General features: G+C 39.7%; 1 protein-coding gene across 1 annotated transcript in view; it reads left to right on the forward strand.

Annotated features, from left to right (window-relative positions):
* The window catches only part of SRGAP2 (SLIT-ROBO Rho GTPase activating protein 2), an 85,392-nt gene that overhangs the window by 50,800 nt on the left and 14,540 nt on the right, over nt 1-20,052 (forward strand). The window contains exons 5-13 of the mRNA XM_075196155.1: nt 5,738-5,800; nt 6,662-6,877; nt 7,415-7,543; nt 8,607-8,828; nt 10,213-10,314; nt 12,173-12,370; nt 15,689-15,773; nt 18,095-18,122; nt 18,224-18,254. Coding sequence (XP_075052256.1) covers nt 5,738-5,800; nt 6,662-6,877; nt 7,415-7,543; nt 8,607-8,828; nt 10,213-10,314; nt 12,173-12,370; nt 15,689-15,773; nt 18,095-18,122; nt 18,224-18,254 — 1,074 coding nt within the window. The remainder of the gene's footprint in view (nt 1-5,737; nt 5,801-6,661; nt 6,878-7,414; nt 7,544-8,606; nt 8,829-10,212; nt 10,315-12,172; nt 12,371-15,688; nt 15,774-18,094; nt 18,123-18,223; nt 18,255-20,052) is intronic.

Here is a 20,052-nt window from a genome sequence, read left to right on the forward strand (position 1 = left end):
CACCTGGCACCAGACTGACTCGGCAAGAGTGAGAGGCTGCTGTGTGCCTAGTGCCTTCGGAACCTGCCCCACAACTCCCAGTTCAGTGAACATATAGCAAGGCATGCTCCTTGATACTACTGTAAATAATACCTGCAAGACTGTAACTGCTGAGATCACGGCTTTTAATGCAAAAATTTGTCTCCTCTGTGACCTGTGCAATGGGGACTGATTTCTCTTCTCTTCTTTTCTATTATTAACGTAAAAGAGTCTCCAAAAATTATTTAGTGTCCAACCAAAGTCTTTTGTTTAGTACTAGCAGTAGCCATATTTTTCTATATTTATATACCGTCTGTTTTGTAATCCACTTCCCTTAGATAGTGGAATCGGCACAGAGACAAAAACAAAGGAATTCTACTGAATTAGCTATAAACAGACTTGGTAACACCTGTTATAGAGGCCGCATCAAATTTTGCAGCAAGAATTGTGTTTTATGACTGTATCTACTCACATCTGCGTAAGACAAATGAGAAAACTGTTCCTCAATGACCTTTCCCAGCTCTGCCCCGAACAGAGTGACCCCATCAAAAGGCAAAATTTCTAGTGCTCTTTTATAATCGGCATCTGTGGTCCACGAGCATAGCCATAAGGAACGCCGGGATCCAATGATAAGTCCGCCGATCCTAGCATTGACGGACACCGCATACATGGCTACCTGCCCTACATAGTCAGAGGTCTCCTGGATATGTTCGGCTAGGGAAAGAGGCGTTCAGCACTCGGAGTGTTGTTCTGGATGCCAGTGACTAACTGCACCGCCCACAGCTGGACAGCCTTGTTGGCCTAGGCCACAGCCATGGTGGGCCTAAACATGCTACCTGATGCTATGTAGGCAGAACGGAGTGCGTGATCGCACTTTTTGTCTGTTGGGTCTCTGAGAGACCCTCGCTCCTGGGTGGGGATGGCTGAGGAGGAGGACAAACGGGAGACGGGTGTGTCAACACTGGGAGCAGCCTCCCATTTAATAGAATCTTCTGCCGGGAGGGTATAAAGTGTGTTAAATCTGCCCGGCATCACAAACTGTTTACTTGGTTTAAGCCAAGCGTCGGCTACCATCTCAACCATCTGGGGAGATGGTGGGAAGGCCGTCACCTGGGCTTTGATTTTCTTGAACAGGGTGAGCCCTGAGGGGGGCCATGGGTTCAGGGTCCGGGAAACCTAACTCTACCGAAAATAAGATTATCTACATTATTGGACAAGGCAGAATCTATTGTGCTGACCGAGTCCTCTTCCTGTGTATCCAGTTCTAATCCCCCCCCCCCTCCTCATCAGAGGAATAATCTGAATCTGGATCGCGACCTTGGTCCACATCTGGAATGACTCTCTTGGCCCTGTGGGTAACCGAGAGCAGGCGCTCTTCACTCTAAACTAATAAGCTTTGGGAGGATGTGCCTGCGTCCCCTATGGGAAGTGCTTGTGTGTTTTCAGTAGTGTGATCATGTACCTCTGTGGCCCACAACAGTACACTGGTGAGTTTATCCATGGCTGAGGCTAGGGACTTGATCCAGAGTGGCTCTTCCATGACTGCTTGTTTTTGTGCTGGGGCGGGACGCTCCTGAGTTCCGGCCTCACAAGCGGTGCAAAGGGCATTTTGGTTATGCTGTCTAACAGATAGTTTTGTGTTACACTTGGCACAAGTAGAGAACACCGCAGACACCCCAGAGGATCCCTTACTTTTAGTGGTCCACTTGTCAGATTGCAGTTTGTTTGTTCACGTCAAATGCTTCAGTAATTGGAGCCACATTTACATCTGTATTTGCCTTGCTTGCATATCATTTTCTTTTTGTTTTTACACTTCATAATTTCAGCTGATGTATGTCCTGCAGAGTCATCCGCCATACTGAAGGTTATATAAAAAAAGGTCTTGTTTTCACATGTATTTATTGATATTCAGCAAAGCATGTTCCTCAAACCTTATTTCTGTCTGTATTTGAATATTAATCAGTTGGAGCTGCCATGCTAGTTTCTTTGCAGAGATGAAATTAAATATCAATTGTGCCACTAGAGACCAGAATTTAATAAATATTGGGAGACTGTTTGCATGGCTCTATCTCGCTGATATGGGAATACATTCAACAAAATCCCAGTCATCAATCAAAATATTTTGAAATTTAAAAAAATAAACTGTCCGTATAATTTTCATTTTAAGGCCGTCACGCCGTGCCATTTTTCCACCTTGGGTCATTATATAAGACCAGGCCTGGAAGAAAACCGTATAAGTTTTAAGACAATTTGATAAGACAACTGGATTTATAGGTATGGGGGTTATAAGGGTTGTGAGCAGTGATGCACAGGAACAGATCAACACCATTTATTTATATAGCGCCACTGATTCCGCAGCGCTGTACAGAGAACTCATTCACATCAGTCCCTACCCCATTGGAGCTTACAGTCTAAATTCCCTAACATACACACACAGAGCAAGACAGACTAGGGTCAATATTGATAGCAGCAAATTAACCTACTAGTATGTTTTTGGAGTGTGGGAGGAAACCGGAGCACCCGGAGGAAACCCACACAAACACGGGGAGAACATACAAACCCCACACAGATAAGGCCATGGTTGGGAATTGAACTCGTGACCCCAGCGCTGTGAGGCAGAAGTGCTAACCACTAACCCACCGTGCTGCCCCAGATAAGGAGTTACAGAAATACTGCTGCTGTTCTATTGTCTTGCATCCCCCTATATCTGTCCCACATTGTACCAGGTCTTTTTTGTGACTCATTTGGGTGAAAGGGATGTGTTCCTATAGCAGCACAGGGTGGGGGGGCATATGTTACTGAAAAGGTGAGGAGGGGAAGATATTTAATACTACAGTGGTGATGGGGGTGGTGGTTGTTGGGGGTGTGTTACTACAAAGGTGAGCCAGGAATTATTATCGTAGATTTGTAAGGTGCAACATGCTCCGCAGCACCGCACAGTAGGGAAAAAGTGACATACATAAAACGTGTTACTATTAGAGATGAGGGGGGAGAGAAATGTATTACAGGGGAGATCATGGCTCACTCTATAGGATGTCAGCTGGTGCTGCACCACCTTACACACTAACACATGTAGTCTATTCAAATAAAAACGCTATAGTGCAGTGCGTGCACCCTGGTTTCGAGTGCATGCTACTCTTGCTGGATGTTAAGACACCCACAAAAATCCTACAATAGGATAGTCCAAAATAGTACTAAGTTCTTCTATGGAAGTCCTTTACCCTTTTTAACCTTGCTGTAAGGAACGCTTCTGTTAAACGACCTGTGAACATATATTTATATACGTTCAACATGGTTCCCATCACACTCAAATTTGTGGAAACCTAGGGTGGCTTATTTCAACATTAAAAAAAATAACAATAATTTTTAATTACCAGTAAAATACATGTATTTCTTTTGAAGAGGAGATAATGTGGAGTTTTGGGCTGTAGAGCTCTGTGGTGATGGGGAGAAGAACAGGCAGAATAATTAAATCCAATGCTTGTTCCTGTAGTATCCAATTGTAAAATGCACAGTGCATTGTATTCTCCGGCCCCATACAAAATAAACACTTTTTCTTTGCAAAGCTGGCATTGATTGGGTAAAATAAAAATTCCTCAAATATTGTGTCAAAGGAAGAGACTATGTATTATTTTTGATAATGATATTACCATAAGGTAAAATACCTTATTAACTTGACTAAAACAGTAGATGATGAATAATAATAGGAGGATAAATAAAATACAGAAATCAATGACTTCCATACAGATTCTACCAAGATTAAATGAAATCAATGAAAGCAAGTTAGCGTTTTTTAATTAGTGATCTTAAATTTGTATTGTGGAACCATTTGTATTGTTTTTGGATTACAACATAGATGTGTAGGCAGCTACAAAACATGAGATTGCATCTCTAACCTCCGGTCTGCCCCTCCCTCCTGGGTGTCTCCCATGGGGACAGTAGAGTTAAAGAGCCAGCATAGCGTGTGGTCCCCTTCCTGCCTTTGTAGTGAGAGCAGATGAAAAGTCCCATAGGGAGAGGGCAGTGGAATGGAAGGTATTAACAATTAATATGGCAGCAAATGCCCTCTCCTGTGTTAGTTGCCTTTAGAAAAAACAACTACATGAATTAATAATGGCAGTTGCAGGAGTTGGCTTGGGGAGGCTGCCGGAGCTCTGTCTGTCCGTAAGTGCTGCAGCAAGTCTGTGCCTTGGGGTAGAACATGCAGGGTTAAGCAACCAAATTGTATCTCTTCACATAGGATTATTCCTTCTCTTTCTGACACACATCATTAGAGCTATATCTACCATGTCTCATGTTCACACTAAGCTTGCCAAAACTCTGCACTTGCGCATCGAGATATATATTACAATTTTGATAAAGGATATGAATATAGTCTGTGGTCCTGGCAACAAAGTCTGTATGTGCTGTATCCTGTATGTGCCCATCTGGTGTCAGACCTCTGCAGGGTATCTCCTCATCCTGTTCTCTTACCAACCCTGCATCACCTCCAGAGTCTTTCCCTCCCCCCAACAATCATTCCTTCTGTTCCCGTCTGTCACATCCTCCTGTTGTCAGTGTCCCCTGAATCCTGTCTGTATTTTTTAGAATGATGTAGTGCCAGCATAAGACCTTTCATTGGGGGATGGATTTTATACTGCCCCTGTTATTCTGCAGTTTTTGGTATGTACCACAATGTGTATGACATACTGGCTCCAATAAGGCAACGTCATGTTGGAAATATAACATTAGTTTCCTGTGAGTAGAGCTGTCATAAGTCCAGCATAGTTGCATATGTTTGAACATAATTTCCAAGGCCACTGCTGTTGGACAGGTGAGTGTATTCTATGTATAATAATCTATACAAGCATAGTACACTAGACTACATGTGACATGCTGGATATGACACCATGCAAATACTTGTAAATTATTAGAGACATTTTCAAGACCAAATCATGTGGGAGGCCTTGGAAAATAGGAGCAGATGGATATATAGATATATAATTTTATTTTAAGAAAACGGCACTGCTAATGTCCAAACCTTGTTAGTTTGCCAGATATATAAATGTTTTGTGCTATTTTTATTTAGACTTTTTGTAGTGTGAGTGTATGGTGCAGAGATTGACTGTTCACTGCCAGATAGCTCCAGTTGGCATTATGCCTGACATTTATACTGCTGTTATAATGTGGTGAAAATTAATAATCTCCACACATATTTGCAAGAAAATAAGACATTTGAGAAATTCTGTGAGTTTCCATGTTCCAGAATATTATCAACGGTATTCATGGACTTTTGTGAATCTGCCCTATGAAAGTGAAGTAGGGTATGAGGTCAAAGAGTACAGGACCACAGCCCTGGGGTTGTACACCTGGTTTAAATGAAGATGGTTGACGCTCATACATCCTGGTTAGTGAGTAGCAATCACAGGGATACATTTTGGACCTGTATATTGTGCTTCAGAACTGGCTTTGCTTCTGTCAAAATGGATCTAAAAATAGTGTTCAAGATGTTGTAAAACATAGGTTGTATACTTCTGATTTAAACTGGTTATTTTGGCAACCATAGACCCTCAGATATGTACAATCAATGTTTCTAGATAGATAGATAGATAGATAGATAGATAGATAGATAGATAGATAGATAGATAGATAGATAGATAGATATTTATTTATTTTCATACATACCTACATCTCCATGTTAAAAAAATGACCCATAATGTATTTCTTTGTGTCTTTGCAGAGTAAAGAAATTGGTCTGCAGCTGCACGAGGACCTGATGAAAGTATTAAATGAGCTCTACACAGTGAGTAGCTATCCAGCTCATACTGTGTTCATTTGCTGCAAGATTGACAGCATGAGGAATAGAGATTTGTAAATGCTTGAAATTACCCAGAAAGAAAGAGCAATACTGCCTGGCTCATCCCATATCTGTAGCCGTAAAATTAATTGTTTATTGTACGCATTTTGCACTCTGCTTCTATATCCTTGAATGTGAAGTATTTTTACTGCCTTACCTAAACAGATATAAGTTGTGGTCAATAGTAATAATTAATCAAAGCACTTTATCTTACAGTGCTGAATAAAGTATGTGAATATTAAACACCAGATTGTAATTTTTGGCCATTTAATGGTGGAGGAAAGGCTTTTGTAATTAGTAATTGCCAACATTACCCAAGTGTAGCAGGCAATTGTGGTCTAGTTCTATTTTTTAACATCAATTATTCAATTATTGGTTAATTATTTAAAAGATGGAATAACAGGATTAGACCATTAACTCCAGACTCACTTGGGAAAAGATGGCACAGCCAGCTTCTGTATTTACTCCGAACTAGCCACCTAAACAGGTAGGATTGCTAAAGTGTGATTTAGAGTGGAAAATAGTTATCTCGCAATATTGTAATGTGTGTCTAGTCCAATCACCAAAATTTAGAATTGATTGATTTGTTAAAGGGAAAGCATTGCTAAGAAAAAAAATATTCTGTCCTTTTATGATAAATACATACAGTTGTAAGTTCAGGTGTTTTAAGGGATACAGCATATGCAGTTTTGTTTTTTGTTTTTCTCCAGTAGGAATGCTTGGCATTAGCGAACAACCTATAATTTGTTCAATTTACCTTGCTCTTAACATATATAAAATCACAAATTGATGTCATTTATATTTCAGGTGATGAAGACCTATCACATGTACAACGCAGACAGCATCACCGCGCAGAGTAAGCTAAAAGAGGCGGAAAAACAGGAGGAGAAACAGATGAGCAGATCCGTGAGACAGGAAGATCGTCAGACTCCTCGCTCCCCCGACGCCGCCACCACTGTCCGTCTGGATGAGAAACACATAAGGCGCAGCTCAGTTAGAAAAATCGAAAAGATGAAGGAAAAGGTAAGAATTGTCATAATGATTTACCTACCTGGCTTTCCTTTGCTCTTTTTATTTTCTTCCACTGTTACATAGGTGTAATGTGTCTAAGAATAGTAGCTTCCTGCTTGTAGTCCATCTATACTCAAAATACAGGTGTGTTATTGGGAAGCGAGTCCGCATAGATTAAATGAACTTGCCAATTGACTTACCGTAGCATAATGCCATACTGGTGTGCAAATTACTGAGGTATAGCTCATAACGGAGTACAGTGTACCAGGAACTCTGTACAAATTACGTTTTTTCACGTTATCTGTACATTTCTCTGTGCACAAATTCTTTCTTTGAGCACATTCATATTCTTTCTCTTCTTCTGTGTTTATTATTTGCCCCGCATTAGTCTGTTTCTTTAGCAGTGCTGTTTTTAATACAACTCCCACTTGTCTTATACCTGTTCTGTGACCATTATGTGCAGTGTTAGCGTTGTGTTGTGTGTTAACACCGCTTCTCTCCGCCACATATTCCCTCCTCATTCTTAACCTACTTGTTTTGTCCCTCTAGCGTCAGGCCAAATACACAGAGAACAAAGTGAAGGCCATCAAGGCTCGAAATGAGTATGTGCTGGCACTGGAAGCCACCAACGCGTCTGTCTTCAAATACTACATTCATGACTTGTCTGACCTCATTGACGTAAGAATCTGGTTTAACTGACATTTTTTTTTAATACAGTTCAAATACAAATAGTATCATCTATTGCAACATCTGCAATTGCCCGATTCCCAATGGTGTACTCATAGTGCATTACATAGTTCCCGGGGCAGCATGTGGTATGGTAGCACTTTAACACTCCTGTGCTGGCTTTCACATTTGTCAAACAGTAATGTAGATACAGACAATCCGGAGGCAAAGCATGGTACCATCTCTGTCACAGGCTACCAATGTTGCATGATACAGAGACCAGGGGATAGTCCTTGCCTCTTGCGGACATTGGCTCGCAGTCAACCCAGCTGGACAGCACCTGTCCGCCTATAGAGAGTCAATATCTTGAGGCATGTTTCTGCTGCCACAGATAGCATGTAGCCTATAACAGCCTCCACATGTAAGTTCAGTACAATAAGGGCATGGATGACGGGCACATCTTTGTGACGGATGTATCTATACACTAGATTTTAAGTTCAAATATAGACATAGGAAGGTACATTTACAGATGCATTGTTGCGTGTATGCAACAGTTGCATTTTTATGTTCAAATCTAAATCATGCTTTATGGGCATAGAATGGCTGCCAGATGCTTTCAGAAGATGATTTTACAACCTGAGAGTTCTGGAATTGTAAGCCTTACCGAGTGGCTCTTTCTTCAACAAGTCATTTTTTTTCCCTTGTAAGACTACTGAGTCTTTGAGGTTACCTGTTGGTTCATTTTTTTTATGCCATGAATGTTTATTTTGTGTGGCCACTATGCACTTTTGTGTTTAAGACTTGACATGTTATATCTAGTTTAGGCAGCATATCCTTACGTATATATTAATTTTAGTTAATCATTTAATTATTTTGGTTGATTTTTTTTTTTTTTTTAACAGTCACTGCACCTTGTTGTGTATGCGCTAATTCCCATGCAAGATCGTAAAGATTATTCTATGCCACATCCTTCTTTAAATAGAATATATCTTTTATTATATTGAGTTCATATATTATCATTTGTATAGCTGTGTAGTTTGTTTGGTAAATCTGTGTGGTTGTTATCCTGTTAAAGTGCTGTGACCTCGGCTACCACTCAAGTTTGCATCGCGCTCTACGTACCTTCCTCTCCGCTGAGTTCAATCTTCAGCACTCCAAGCAGGAGGGACTAGAGGCTCTGGAGAGTGCCACAGAAAATCTGGATGCTTCTGCAGACAAGCAACGCCTCATGGAGTCCTCCAACAGTGTCTTCTGCCCTCCTGTGAGGTTTGAGTTCCAACCACACATGGGGGATACTGTAAGTATTCTCATATTGCACCTTTCATAAGGTCTTTTATTTGGTTGCAGAGCTGCTCTAAAGCGGGTCCAAAGGGAAAAGCTGTTAAAAATTATTTTCGAATTCTCAGGGACATCTATAAAGGTTCTGAGATTGTATGCAATATCAGGTATTTTCTTTCCAATTAGCTTAGTGTCTGCTTTTAGACCTGGAAGACACTTCTGTAATATTCAGTAAAGAATCACAATGAAAACTAAATTTGCATAACAAATAGCTCCTCTCATTGCACAAGATGTCATTTTCCCCAGATCTAAAGAGCTGGCGTGTTCCTGAAACATTTACATATATAGAGTTAGAGATAAATCCAGCCAGTATAACCTTATTCTGATGCAGTTGGTGCATTTGGTTGCACACTCATCTGTATCTGTTCACACATTTTACATTTGCTCCACTGCTGGATAAGGTTTTGCAGAATTGTTCCTTTCAATTGGATTTACTCCTAACACTAAATGAGTCCCATATCTTGTTGGTAGTTTTTTGGTTTTTTTTCATATAAAACAATTTATTTTAAGCTGTCACTTTTGCCCCATGACACAGAATGTTGCCCAACATTGCTCATTGTAAGACTTCAGTATAAACAAATAACAGCTAGAACACATTCTATTAAATCTACGGACGCAATAATGCGCATCATAAAACTACATTGCATTACTTCAGTGCATTATTTGAGGCATACAAAAACAATGCCTTTTGGATTTAAAATGTACTGTGGAAATGGACTCTTGCATACGGACATACGGTTTTTGATGTAACCATTTATTTTGTTTGACCTTTGATCCTGACCTTTGAAAGTGAACACAGAGGCTCTTTCTTCTTACCGCTGTTGCTGAAATGACAAAAGATTTATTAACTTGGATGGGGAAAGACAACACATCGTTATTCTTTCTAGTTAGATTGTACGCTCCTCTGAGCAGGGCCATCTCTCCTCCTGTTTCCACCACTTCTAACTCTGCTCTCCAGCTACTTAGCCCTCCTCCTCGAGGGTCCTCCACCCCACGTCCACTCTCGCTCCCTCCTCCCCCCTGGGGGTCTCCCTGTCTTCTGCGCCCTCCTTCTTGGGCCCCGTCGTTTGCGGATCCTCCCTCCCCCTTCCCCGCCCTCTCTAGCTGTGCATTGAGCTTACTGAGTTGCTGTGTTTACTGTACTGTGCTGTCTCCCATTGTATTGTAATTTTGTTTGTCTCTGTACGGCGCTGCGGATGCCTTGTGGCGCCTTATAAATAAATATTAATAATAATAATAATAGTTTATTTATGCATGCAAATAGAATGTTATACATGAAAACCACCCGTGTCACCCCTGACTATTTAATGTGTTAGTATTGAATACTGTCTTTTTGTCTCTAGATGGCACAACTCTGTGCCCAGCAGCCTTTACAGGGGGAGTTGGCTCAAAGGTGTCAGCAGCTGCAGTGTCGTTTGTCCACGTTACAAATAGAAAATGAGGAGGTATGGGGTGTTTGTTTGGATTGTGAGTTCCTGTACTACTATCCGATCTTCTTTCTAGGGGACAAGCTCTAGTAGGGGTCATTTATGAAAATGGTAACTGTAAAGAGTTGTCACCTGTAACGACCAGTAAATATTGAAAACGAACCCCTCACTGATTACTATGGGTTACAGCACATTATCTGTGCACTAGTTTATAAATGTCACTTGTATGCCGTTGCACACATAGTGTGTAGTATATACTCCAATGTTCTTATGTGCTGTACCCTGTACAAAATACAGTTTACCTTTTTAAGAACCCATCAGGTCATCTCAGTAATTACATCCATTTTTTTTAATTTTTTTTTAAATATATTTTTCTTGAAAGACCGCACAAGTACCATATAGTCATCGTGGTATTCACAAAGGCTGTAAAACATTCCACTCAATCATCATCCTCATCAGCTATTTATATAGCGCCACTAATTCCGCAGCGCTGTACAGAGAACTCGCTCACATCAATCCCTGCCCCATTGGAGCTTACAGTCTAAATCCCCTAACATAGACACACAGAGAAAGACAGAGAGAGACTGGGGTCAATTTTGATAGCAGCCAATTAACCTACTAGTATGTTTTTTAAGTGTGGGAGGAAACCGGAGCACCCGGAGGAAACCCACACAAACACGGGGAGAACATACAAACTCCACATAGATAAGGCCATGGTCGGTAGTTGAACTCATGACCCAAGTGCTCAATGTATTCCTTCTTGCTGTATACTGGGCATGTGTGTCACAACTCCTTCACCTCACAGGACAGACCTCACTTACAGCCAATTGCACAAATTAGATGTTAGTGAGGCCGTCCTGTGAGGTACCTTTTGCTAGCTACACACTGCATTAATGTAGATTATATTGGAGCAGTTATCTCAATATCACAGTATGTGTGGCCCGAAAACAACCATGATGTCCAATAATTATTGAATTGAAATCAATCAGATCATTATCAGGCATGTTGGTAAATGCAATCAGAAGATGACCACAGGTTATTGCTATTAGCTGGTGTGTGGCATTTTCTTTCTGCCCTAGCAAGCCCAAGTGATACTGGAAATCATCATCATCATCATTAGCCATCTAGCTGAATGGCTAGACCGTGCCCAGTTTTACTACAGTGGTGGTCATTTATTAAGTATAACAGATTCACACTGCAAAACACAAAGATCATTTAGATGGTCTGTGAAGTGTGCACCAAGGAGTAAGTACTCTACATACTCGAAGTGTGCAGCAATGCAGAAAAGTGCACTATATAGAGTGTGAACCTACTACCACTTTAGAACCACCACTTTCATTAAATTACCTTTTCCCCCTAAAATAGTGCTATGTTTAGCCTCATTTATAGCTTAAATGAATCATTAGTGTGGTGTATTTATTACATTTCACTTTTGTGTGTGACCTGCTTATTATATTACATGTAGTATACTCAGAAATGCGCCAAATTGCAACTTGAAGATGAAAAATCTGTCTTCTTGAAAGCAGTTCTGAGCTGCTTAATGCCATATAAAACATAGAACATTGCTCCCTATAGAAATAAATGGTCAGTTTCCACAGTTATTTTTTGCTACTAATGATGGATATGGGGTCCATCAAGCGCTGTTCATGGTTTCTCATCCATTTGAAAACAAATGAGCATGGGTATTAGTTTTTATTATAAGAATCCCTATATTTATATTTTATTTAAGCTGCATCCACCATTTGGTGAACACCGCACACAGCATTGGACCATGGGATGATATAAAAATGCCTATGTGTACATAACCCTCATGCTATGTATTGCAATCCTGCTTGTGTGACATATACTTTGTTTGTTTTGCTGTTTCATACCAAAGGTTAAGAAGACGATGGAAGCTACATTGCAGACCATTCAAGACATGGTGAGCGTGGAGGACTTCGATGTATCTGACTGCTTCCAGTATAGTAACTCCATGGAATCTGTGAAGTCCACAGTGTCGGAGACCTACATGAGCAAGCCGAGTATTGCCAAGCGGCGTGCCAACCAGCAGGAGACGGAGCAGTTCTACTTCACTGTAAAGATAAAATCTTACCATTTCTACCAAATGCTTGGCAGGGTCCTGTAACTTTTTCAGAACATAGCTAAAAGGCTTATTTAACAACAAGGTGTGAATGGCACAAATATGTCATAACCTATAGTAATGAACCTTACCTTTGTTTCAACATTCCATATTTATGGTATTTGTGAGTTCTTTTGAGGCATACAGCAGAATTTGCAGGTGTCTACAGAGAGTGAAAGTGCTCTTCAATTTCTTTCATAATATTGTAAGTTGAGCCCAACTTCTGTTTTTTTTTTTTATTAATTTACATGATATGGGTAAGCAACACATACACTTGATAAAGGATAATGAACTGACCTTTGGTATAAGAGTGTCAATTTGATTAACATACGAAACACAATCTTCGAATGAGTAGTTGTATTAACACAGGAACATAGGGGTGAGGAGGCAATAACGAAAAGGCAGTCATTTAATAGAAAACGTTCAACAAAAACTGGGTAACTTATTGGGATAATAAAATGAGCGGGCTGATAAAGGAGTATTATAAAGCAGTTTACAGGTTATGAAAAAATGGTCATGTTTGGATTCTTATCACGCTTGCAGAACTCCTTGTTGGCTCTATTGAAATGTGTATATCCATTGGTAAAAACTAAACGGTGACCCTAAAGCAGGAGAGAGTTAGGTTATTATCAAGTACTGGGGTGGGTAATTATTCAAAATATTTTTTATAATTATCCAATTCTTTATACTCCAACCATAGTACCAAGTGTCTGTAATCCAAAGGTATTGATCAGTAGCAGATAAAGTTACGTCCTCTTTAGCCATGTAAAATTAAATTCTACCACTCTGGAATGATCTGAGGGGAGTGAGATTTTCTTGCTTTCACCATATTTATTAGGTGTTTTAGCAATTGCTATTTAAATTTGGTAGGCATATTCATCAAATTGAGGAGCCAGAATTCTGTGGTCAGCAGTGTTGATGCGCCAGTAGTTTCCTCTGACGTGAATTTCGTCTCATGTCAAAGTCCCTTTCAATCTGGAGCAACTCCACCAGACATAAATTGGGGTTCAAGAAGCTTGTTTGCACCTCCAGCATTATTGCTAAGAATACTTGGGCATTTGTACCATCTAGAGATTACTTTGATCTGCGTCTCTACTACATGAGCTTGCATGTGAGAATTTAAAAATCTGGTGCTATTGATACTCATTTGTAGTTTGCAGTTCCAAGTCTCTGTGTGTTTGGGAAGAGTCAAAGGACAATTTAATGATTAACCTATTGATTTGTGAGATCAAATGTCTAGGGGACAACGGTGAGGAGTAAATATGTTCCAAATGAGAGAAGTCCCTGCAAAAATTTTTCTGTTTTTGGCTTATGCCAGTGGTTCCCAATCTTTTTCAGGTCACGGCACCCTTAGAGTCGCCATCATTTTTTCAAGGCACCCCTCCAGAATAATTACAGAGCAGTCCCGTTTTTTTAAGTATTTGAGTCAAAATAATGTAATAAGTATTTAGTTCAGGACAGAAATACTTAGTAAGTTGTTTACAAAAATAATATCCATAAATCCAAGGGAAAAGAATATTTTTATATTTCTGTCAAAGAATAATTTACAGCTAATATTAAGAGGAATAAGATTAAACAAAATAAAACATGTACAAAAATCATCACACTGTCTGCACCTCTTCATCCCCACACACACTGTCTGCTCCTCTTCATCCCCACACGAACTGCCTGCCCCTCTTCATTCTTTTGCCCCTCCATTGCCGGTTCCTTTCACCTTCCCATACGTTTCTTTACTTACCATACTTGTCCTTCTTTCTTCTATTTCTTCTGTCTTCTCTTCTTCTTACAATGCGGCGGCGCCCGTGATCCAGCATCCTCCTCTCTCCTGTCGCCTCTCACTGAATATGTTGGGCGTGACGACGTCATGAGTGAGGAGAGAGGAGGATGCTGGGTCCTGGGCGCCTCCAGATTGGTAAGTTGTTTTTTGTTTTGTTTTTGTCTCCTGGCCGCGGCACCCCTGTGACAGTGCCGAGGCACCCTTGGGAGCCGCCGCACACACTTTGGGAACCGCTGGTTTATACTAAGAATAAAGTGCCATATTGAAAGATAGGCCCAGGATTTGTCATTAAGAATGTTCAGGGTATTTTTACGGTCTTCAAATGACCAGACCTCTCTACGTTCACTAGATGGCCGATATGTAGGATCACTGATTGTGATCAAGACTTAAAATAATTGGGAGAAAAATCCTTCAGTAAAGTCTGTATTATGTACTATTAGGGCTAAAGGTGTATATTGCATGTAAAGAGTACTAAAGGTTTAAATCTCTTCCAGGATTGTAAAGTTGGGCCAGTAGTATGGTGGTGGTGGTGCCTAGGGATTTTTACTCTGCAAGGAATAACACTGATAAAATTGCTCAATGTGAGCACGTTGTTTTTTTTGGACTGCTAGACGATGAAGTAGAACTGAATGGTGGTAGTTTGTAAAGCAGGGGAGTTGTAGACTACCTCTTGATTTCCAAATAAATAAGATTCCATGTTTGAATCTCAGTTTCTTTCCTCAATAAACAGGCCTTTTAGAATTTACTTTAAAATGTTTAAGGTTACTGCTTTGGAGTAATTGTTCTTGTAGTTGTTGGTATTCTGTTATCATATTAGGGAGAGAGACCACTGCATTTGCATAGCTAGAAGATCCTCCACAAACAAGCTAATTTATGGTCACCCTCCCCAATTCGTATTCCATTAATATCAGAGTTGGCTCTTCTGGCTGTTGTATTTCTGTATAATCCATGGGCCCAATATCAAAACCAGTACTAACTTCTTTACTTTATAAACATACACACAGATTATAAGGGCTAGTACGGAAAGGTGCCCTTATAACACTGGTTTACTAGTCTTGAGCAGCTTTGGAGATATGTTAATTCTCCCATATAGAGAAGTGGTTTCATGTCTTATAGACCTCTAGGCTGCCAGACTTATACCATTTCCATTTTGCACAGGGTGTGTGTGAGCTGTTTTCATTTGAAGGTGATAATGTTTTTCCAAATCCCTTATCAAATTATACTCTCCTGCTGGGAGTCTGCTTCAAGATTCTTTTGTACTGTCTAGAAAGTAGCTCTTCCTTGATATCATCAGTTTTTCCCCTTCAGAGAGAGACTTTTTCATTCTTTTTTGGGATTTTTATAATGTTATATGTTGCCTTAAGTGCAATCCATGTGAGTATAATAAAGCTCTGAAATTAATTAGAAATTTCTGGGTCAAGTGTAATAGCTCTGGGGCTGCATTGAGAATCTGGTTGGATGTAACTGATAAATTATTGCTTCTTTGTTCTCTGTAGAAGATGAAGGAATTCCTGGAGGGACGAAATTTGATTATGAAACTGAAAGCCAAGCATGACATGTTACAGAAGACCCTGGGAGAGTGTAAGTCTGACAGAAGCAATTTCTTATGTTCATCTGGGAGCTGGGTGGGGACGCCCATCTTTGACATTGACAAGGTCAATAATAATCTAGAATGACAATCTTTGGGAGTGTCTCTTGGTCACTGATACATAGCAGGTTTGTTTGGTACTGGCTGACTATGAAGTGTCTGAAGTTCAATGAGGTAATGGATGATTGCATAAACATTCTCCATTTTGCTCCTCTTTTGGAAGGAGGGAACAGCAGAGATGACAACATTTATTTTTTAATTTTTTAACTTTAAAAATGAAAAAATAACTTTTTACACAAAAAAAACCTGCGTAATAACTGGGTGCTCCGATTTCCTCCCACACTCCAAAAACATACTGGTAGGTTAATTGGCTTAGTGGGTTGGACTGGGAATGGAGATGAGTTGGCCTTCTACAGTGGCTCCCCTGCTTTGTCCCTGCCACAATATCTGGGCCAGTCCTGTGGAAGACAATAGGTAATACTTTATCTTTCTCCACCTCCAGATCTTGGATAACACACAGTTCCTTCGGAAATTTACCTCTTCCAACTTTTGTTACGTGTCGGGGCTTCCAACTGTCCCTTCCTTCTTACTCCCCCATATGTCAACAATACGTTCTCCCCATGTCCACCAGGTGCAATTTAAGAACTGGTCTTGGGGTGACAGTCCATGTAATCTCTGAGAATTGAGGGCCAGTGGGAGATGTTATCTTGGCAGTGTGGCCTAATCCTGTCACACACCACCAGCCATTTCTTGTCACCAGCAGCTGACTAGCCTGCTGGCATTAGTACGATGATGACCAACATTCCTCCCCTCACTCGGACAGCAGTCTTCGTCACCTTTACTTGAGAGGCTGCCTGGCAGGAAATCATATAGGTTGCTTTTAGCTGCGTGACGCAGTTCTTAGGCTTTACACGATTATGAGACCGGGCTAAGAACCTCGGCCAGCGCTGCAGTCTGCACAGCCTATTGGTTGATCAGGCCATAATTATCCTATATTTTATGAAAAAACATAAGTAACATATACACCCATTCTGAATTGTCATTACCCATGATATAAATAATTAGTTACTCCAAGTGAATAAACCATCAAATAATTTTTACTCTGATATAGCTATAGTCTAGAACACATAAAAGCAATACAGTTTCATTATCTGCACTTAGAATCCTTTAGATAATAATAAAAAATATGTAAAGGAAAAATCAGTTCTAGTTCCTTATCTCTCTTCACCTTCATCAGCAGCCAACTACAAGCGATTATTATCACTGGCTTTGTGTGATTGGCTGGAGTGTGAAACAGAGCCTGTTTTTAATCCCAGCTTTCATCATTTACTGCCTGTTGGGTCGATTTTTTTTTTATTTTATTTTATTTATTTATTTTTTATTTATTTTTGTTTGATTTACTAATTAAGAATTATTTATTTTATATTTTTTTTAATTGATATAATGGGCCCATGGCAAGGTTGTCTTCTGGCTCCCACTGCTATTTATTGCGTGTCTAGTCATGTTTGGAGGGTGTGGGACACTGATATAGTGGAAGCCAGTCCAGGGTATTTTGCACTGTCGGTTTAAGGATTGGTGGGGAGGTGCTGTTAACTTATCTTATTGGCAGAATATGTAGAAAATTAAGCCACATGTGTTTTTTCTGCTAAGATGCTGATTTACAAAGCACATTATGCATATGCTGCATACTTTTCATCTGACATGTGTTGTACAATTTTCTCAAAGTGCCTCTAGTGGCAGCATAATTTATTGCTAGAAATTTCAATATTACACTTTGGAAACACACTTGACACAATGTGATGTGTTTACTTAAAGAGGCAGCATGCGAAAGAATAATGTAATTAACCAGTCAGAACACTATTTGACACGTGATACATCTGTAACTGAATATACCCACCATACTTGAGATTTTCTCCTCTACAGAAGGTTTACATGTTGGGAGTAAGGTGTTTCTTTAACTGAGCAAGCAGAGTTTGAGTGACACTTTAGTAGCGTTGCTGTGCAGAAATGCACTGGGTTCATACATACACAAGGGCAAGGCCAGTGATGTCACAGAAGCTCAGATGACTGCACTCTTCGCTTTTTGACCTGTCCGAGATTCCATCAGTACTCTGTCTGTCCTAAAGATGTAGCTGTCTGTAGTGTAGAGGTGAGATAAAACTTGAACTCTTTACCAGAGCTGCAGCGAAAAGTCAGTTTACCAAAGAACAATGTATTTTATCTCCATATCATAAAGTTTACATTTTGGAATTCTGTGGTCCTTAAATCATGTTCCCTAGTAATGTGTTTGTTTTCTTTTTATTGATTTTGGCAGGTCAGCGCACAGACTGTTCTCTTGGCAGGTTAGTGTTAAAACCTATGTCTAAATATATTTATGTTGAGGATGGGGTCACTTTATAATATGTGACATTTTACATTTTTTTTTTAACCTTGTGCCTTTCAGTGGTCGACGAATGTCAACTCTAAGGAAGCAGGTAATGATGTGTGTATACTATAAAGTAGTTTGATGTATATTGACAGACCCATTAAGGTTAATACTAAGGCGGGAGTACATATATGTTGTTAAAGCTGCATTACCAGTAGCAGAACATTTATGTTTGCCACTTCAAAATGGCTGCAGGGGGTGCTGAAAGACCAATCAGAAGCCCAGACTTTGTGATTGCTGCTTCAGATTGGTCATTTTGCTTAAACCCCCTTTACTCCCTTAAGATGCATATAAACAGACCTCATCCGGAATCTTTGGTGAGTCCACATTGAAAACCATAAGGCGATAGAAGATTTGTATTAGAATAATTAACAGAGCTTATACTATCCCAGTCTCAGAGCAAACACATGGTGGAAAGGAAACAGGGATGTGGCCAAAATGTAAGACACAACAGGCAAACATAATACCCAACCTTGGGAATTGCAGAAAAATACATTTTGGAACAAGGTTATGAATTTTATAAATAACACCTTTACTGTGTGAGTAGGGAAGGTGCCAGGAGCCTTCTATTTGCCAACTTCAAACAGTGGAAAACAGATTTGCCATCCTTCGTACTGTAGTCTAGTTTGACGGTAATTGTGACCATTGCAAAACAACTGATACTAAAACTTTGGACATCCTCAATTCCCCCTCTGCTGGGCATTTAAAGACTGATTTATTGGACACACCATATCTAGACAGAAAGGCTACCCCTCCTGACATCGAAACAGGGTTCTATACAAAATGGGGATTATGTATAGAATCTTTGAGCGAAAATATACATCATAACTTGAGGTTATTTGAGTCAACGGAATGGTATTTGCTAAGACAACTTTAATAACTACTCTTTATCTTTTCAACATGGCTCCATCCTTTTGGTTTGTATACTCTTTATGTTTGCCCTCTCCTGGTCCCCCCAAGCGCCCCCTTCCACACACACACATTACATCAGCAAGTCAGTAAAAAAAATTAATCTGTGAATAATATTTTAAAGAAAAATGGCTTAGATCACTTAAGCCGTTAGTCATAGCTTACATTGCTATTTACAGTAGAACATTCTTTATCCTTTATTTATTTTACTTAAGTTGTATGCTTTTTTTCATTTTATTTATCTTTAGTAATGCTTGACTATACCAGGGTCCTTCCTAAAATGTCAGAATAATATTGTATTATATTGCAGTAGAAGAATAAAGATGGATCACCAAAGATAAATAATCACAAGACACTGTATATAAGCTTGATGGAATATTTTATATATTTTATGCCTTTATTAATATTGTATGTAACACTGAAAATAATACTGTTATTCAATTAAGCAGAGGCTACAGAAAGTCATTCATGGCCCACAATCCTCCGCTTTGACAGCCCTGATTTAGGTTATTTTTATTTCATTCAGATTGACGCAACAGCCTGCCCCAACATTACACTGCCTTGCCACTTGTGGTAAGAATGTGTGTATGTACTGTATATATTACACACGTACACACCAGCAGCATACAAAGAAGGCCATTGGTTTACTTATTAACACTCATAACCATGCATAAAATAAGCCTATAGGGCTATTTATGGTGGAATTATTTATTTTCTTTATTTACCATAACATTTTAACTGTCATTTAAAGACCTTACTACTATAATAACCGTATGAACTTTAGACTTAAGTATGTTTAACCTAGGTAGCCATACCTATTTAGGACTAGCTTCTTAGCTGCTTTTTGTTTCTGTAGTAAGCATAGAACATTAGTGAAAAAAATGTAATTCTACATATACAAACTGTCAAACCTATAAGCAGGCCCGGATTTTACTTTT

Source organism: Mixophyes fleayi, chromosome 2, assembly GCF_038048845.1.
Source record: "Mixophyes fleayi isolate aMixFle1 chromosome 2, aMixFle1.hap1, whole genome shotgun sequence".
Lineage (NCBI taxonomy): Eukaryota > Metazoa > Chordata > Amphibia > Anura > Limnodynastidae > Mixophyes > Mixophyes fleayi.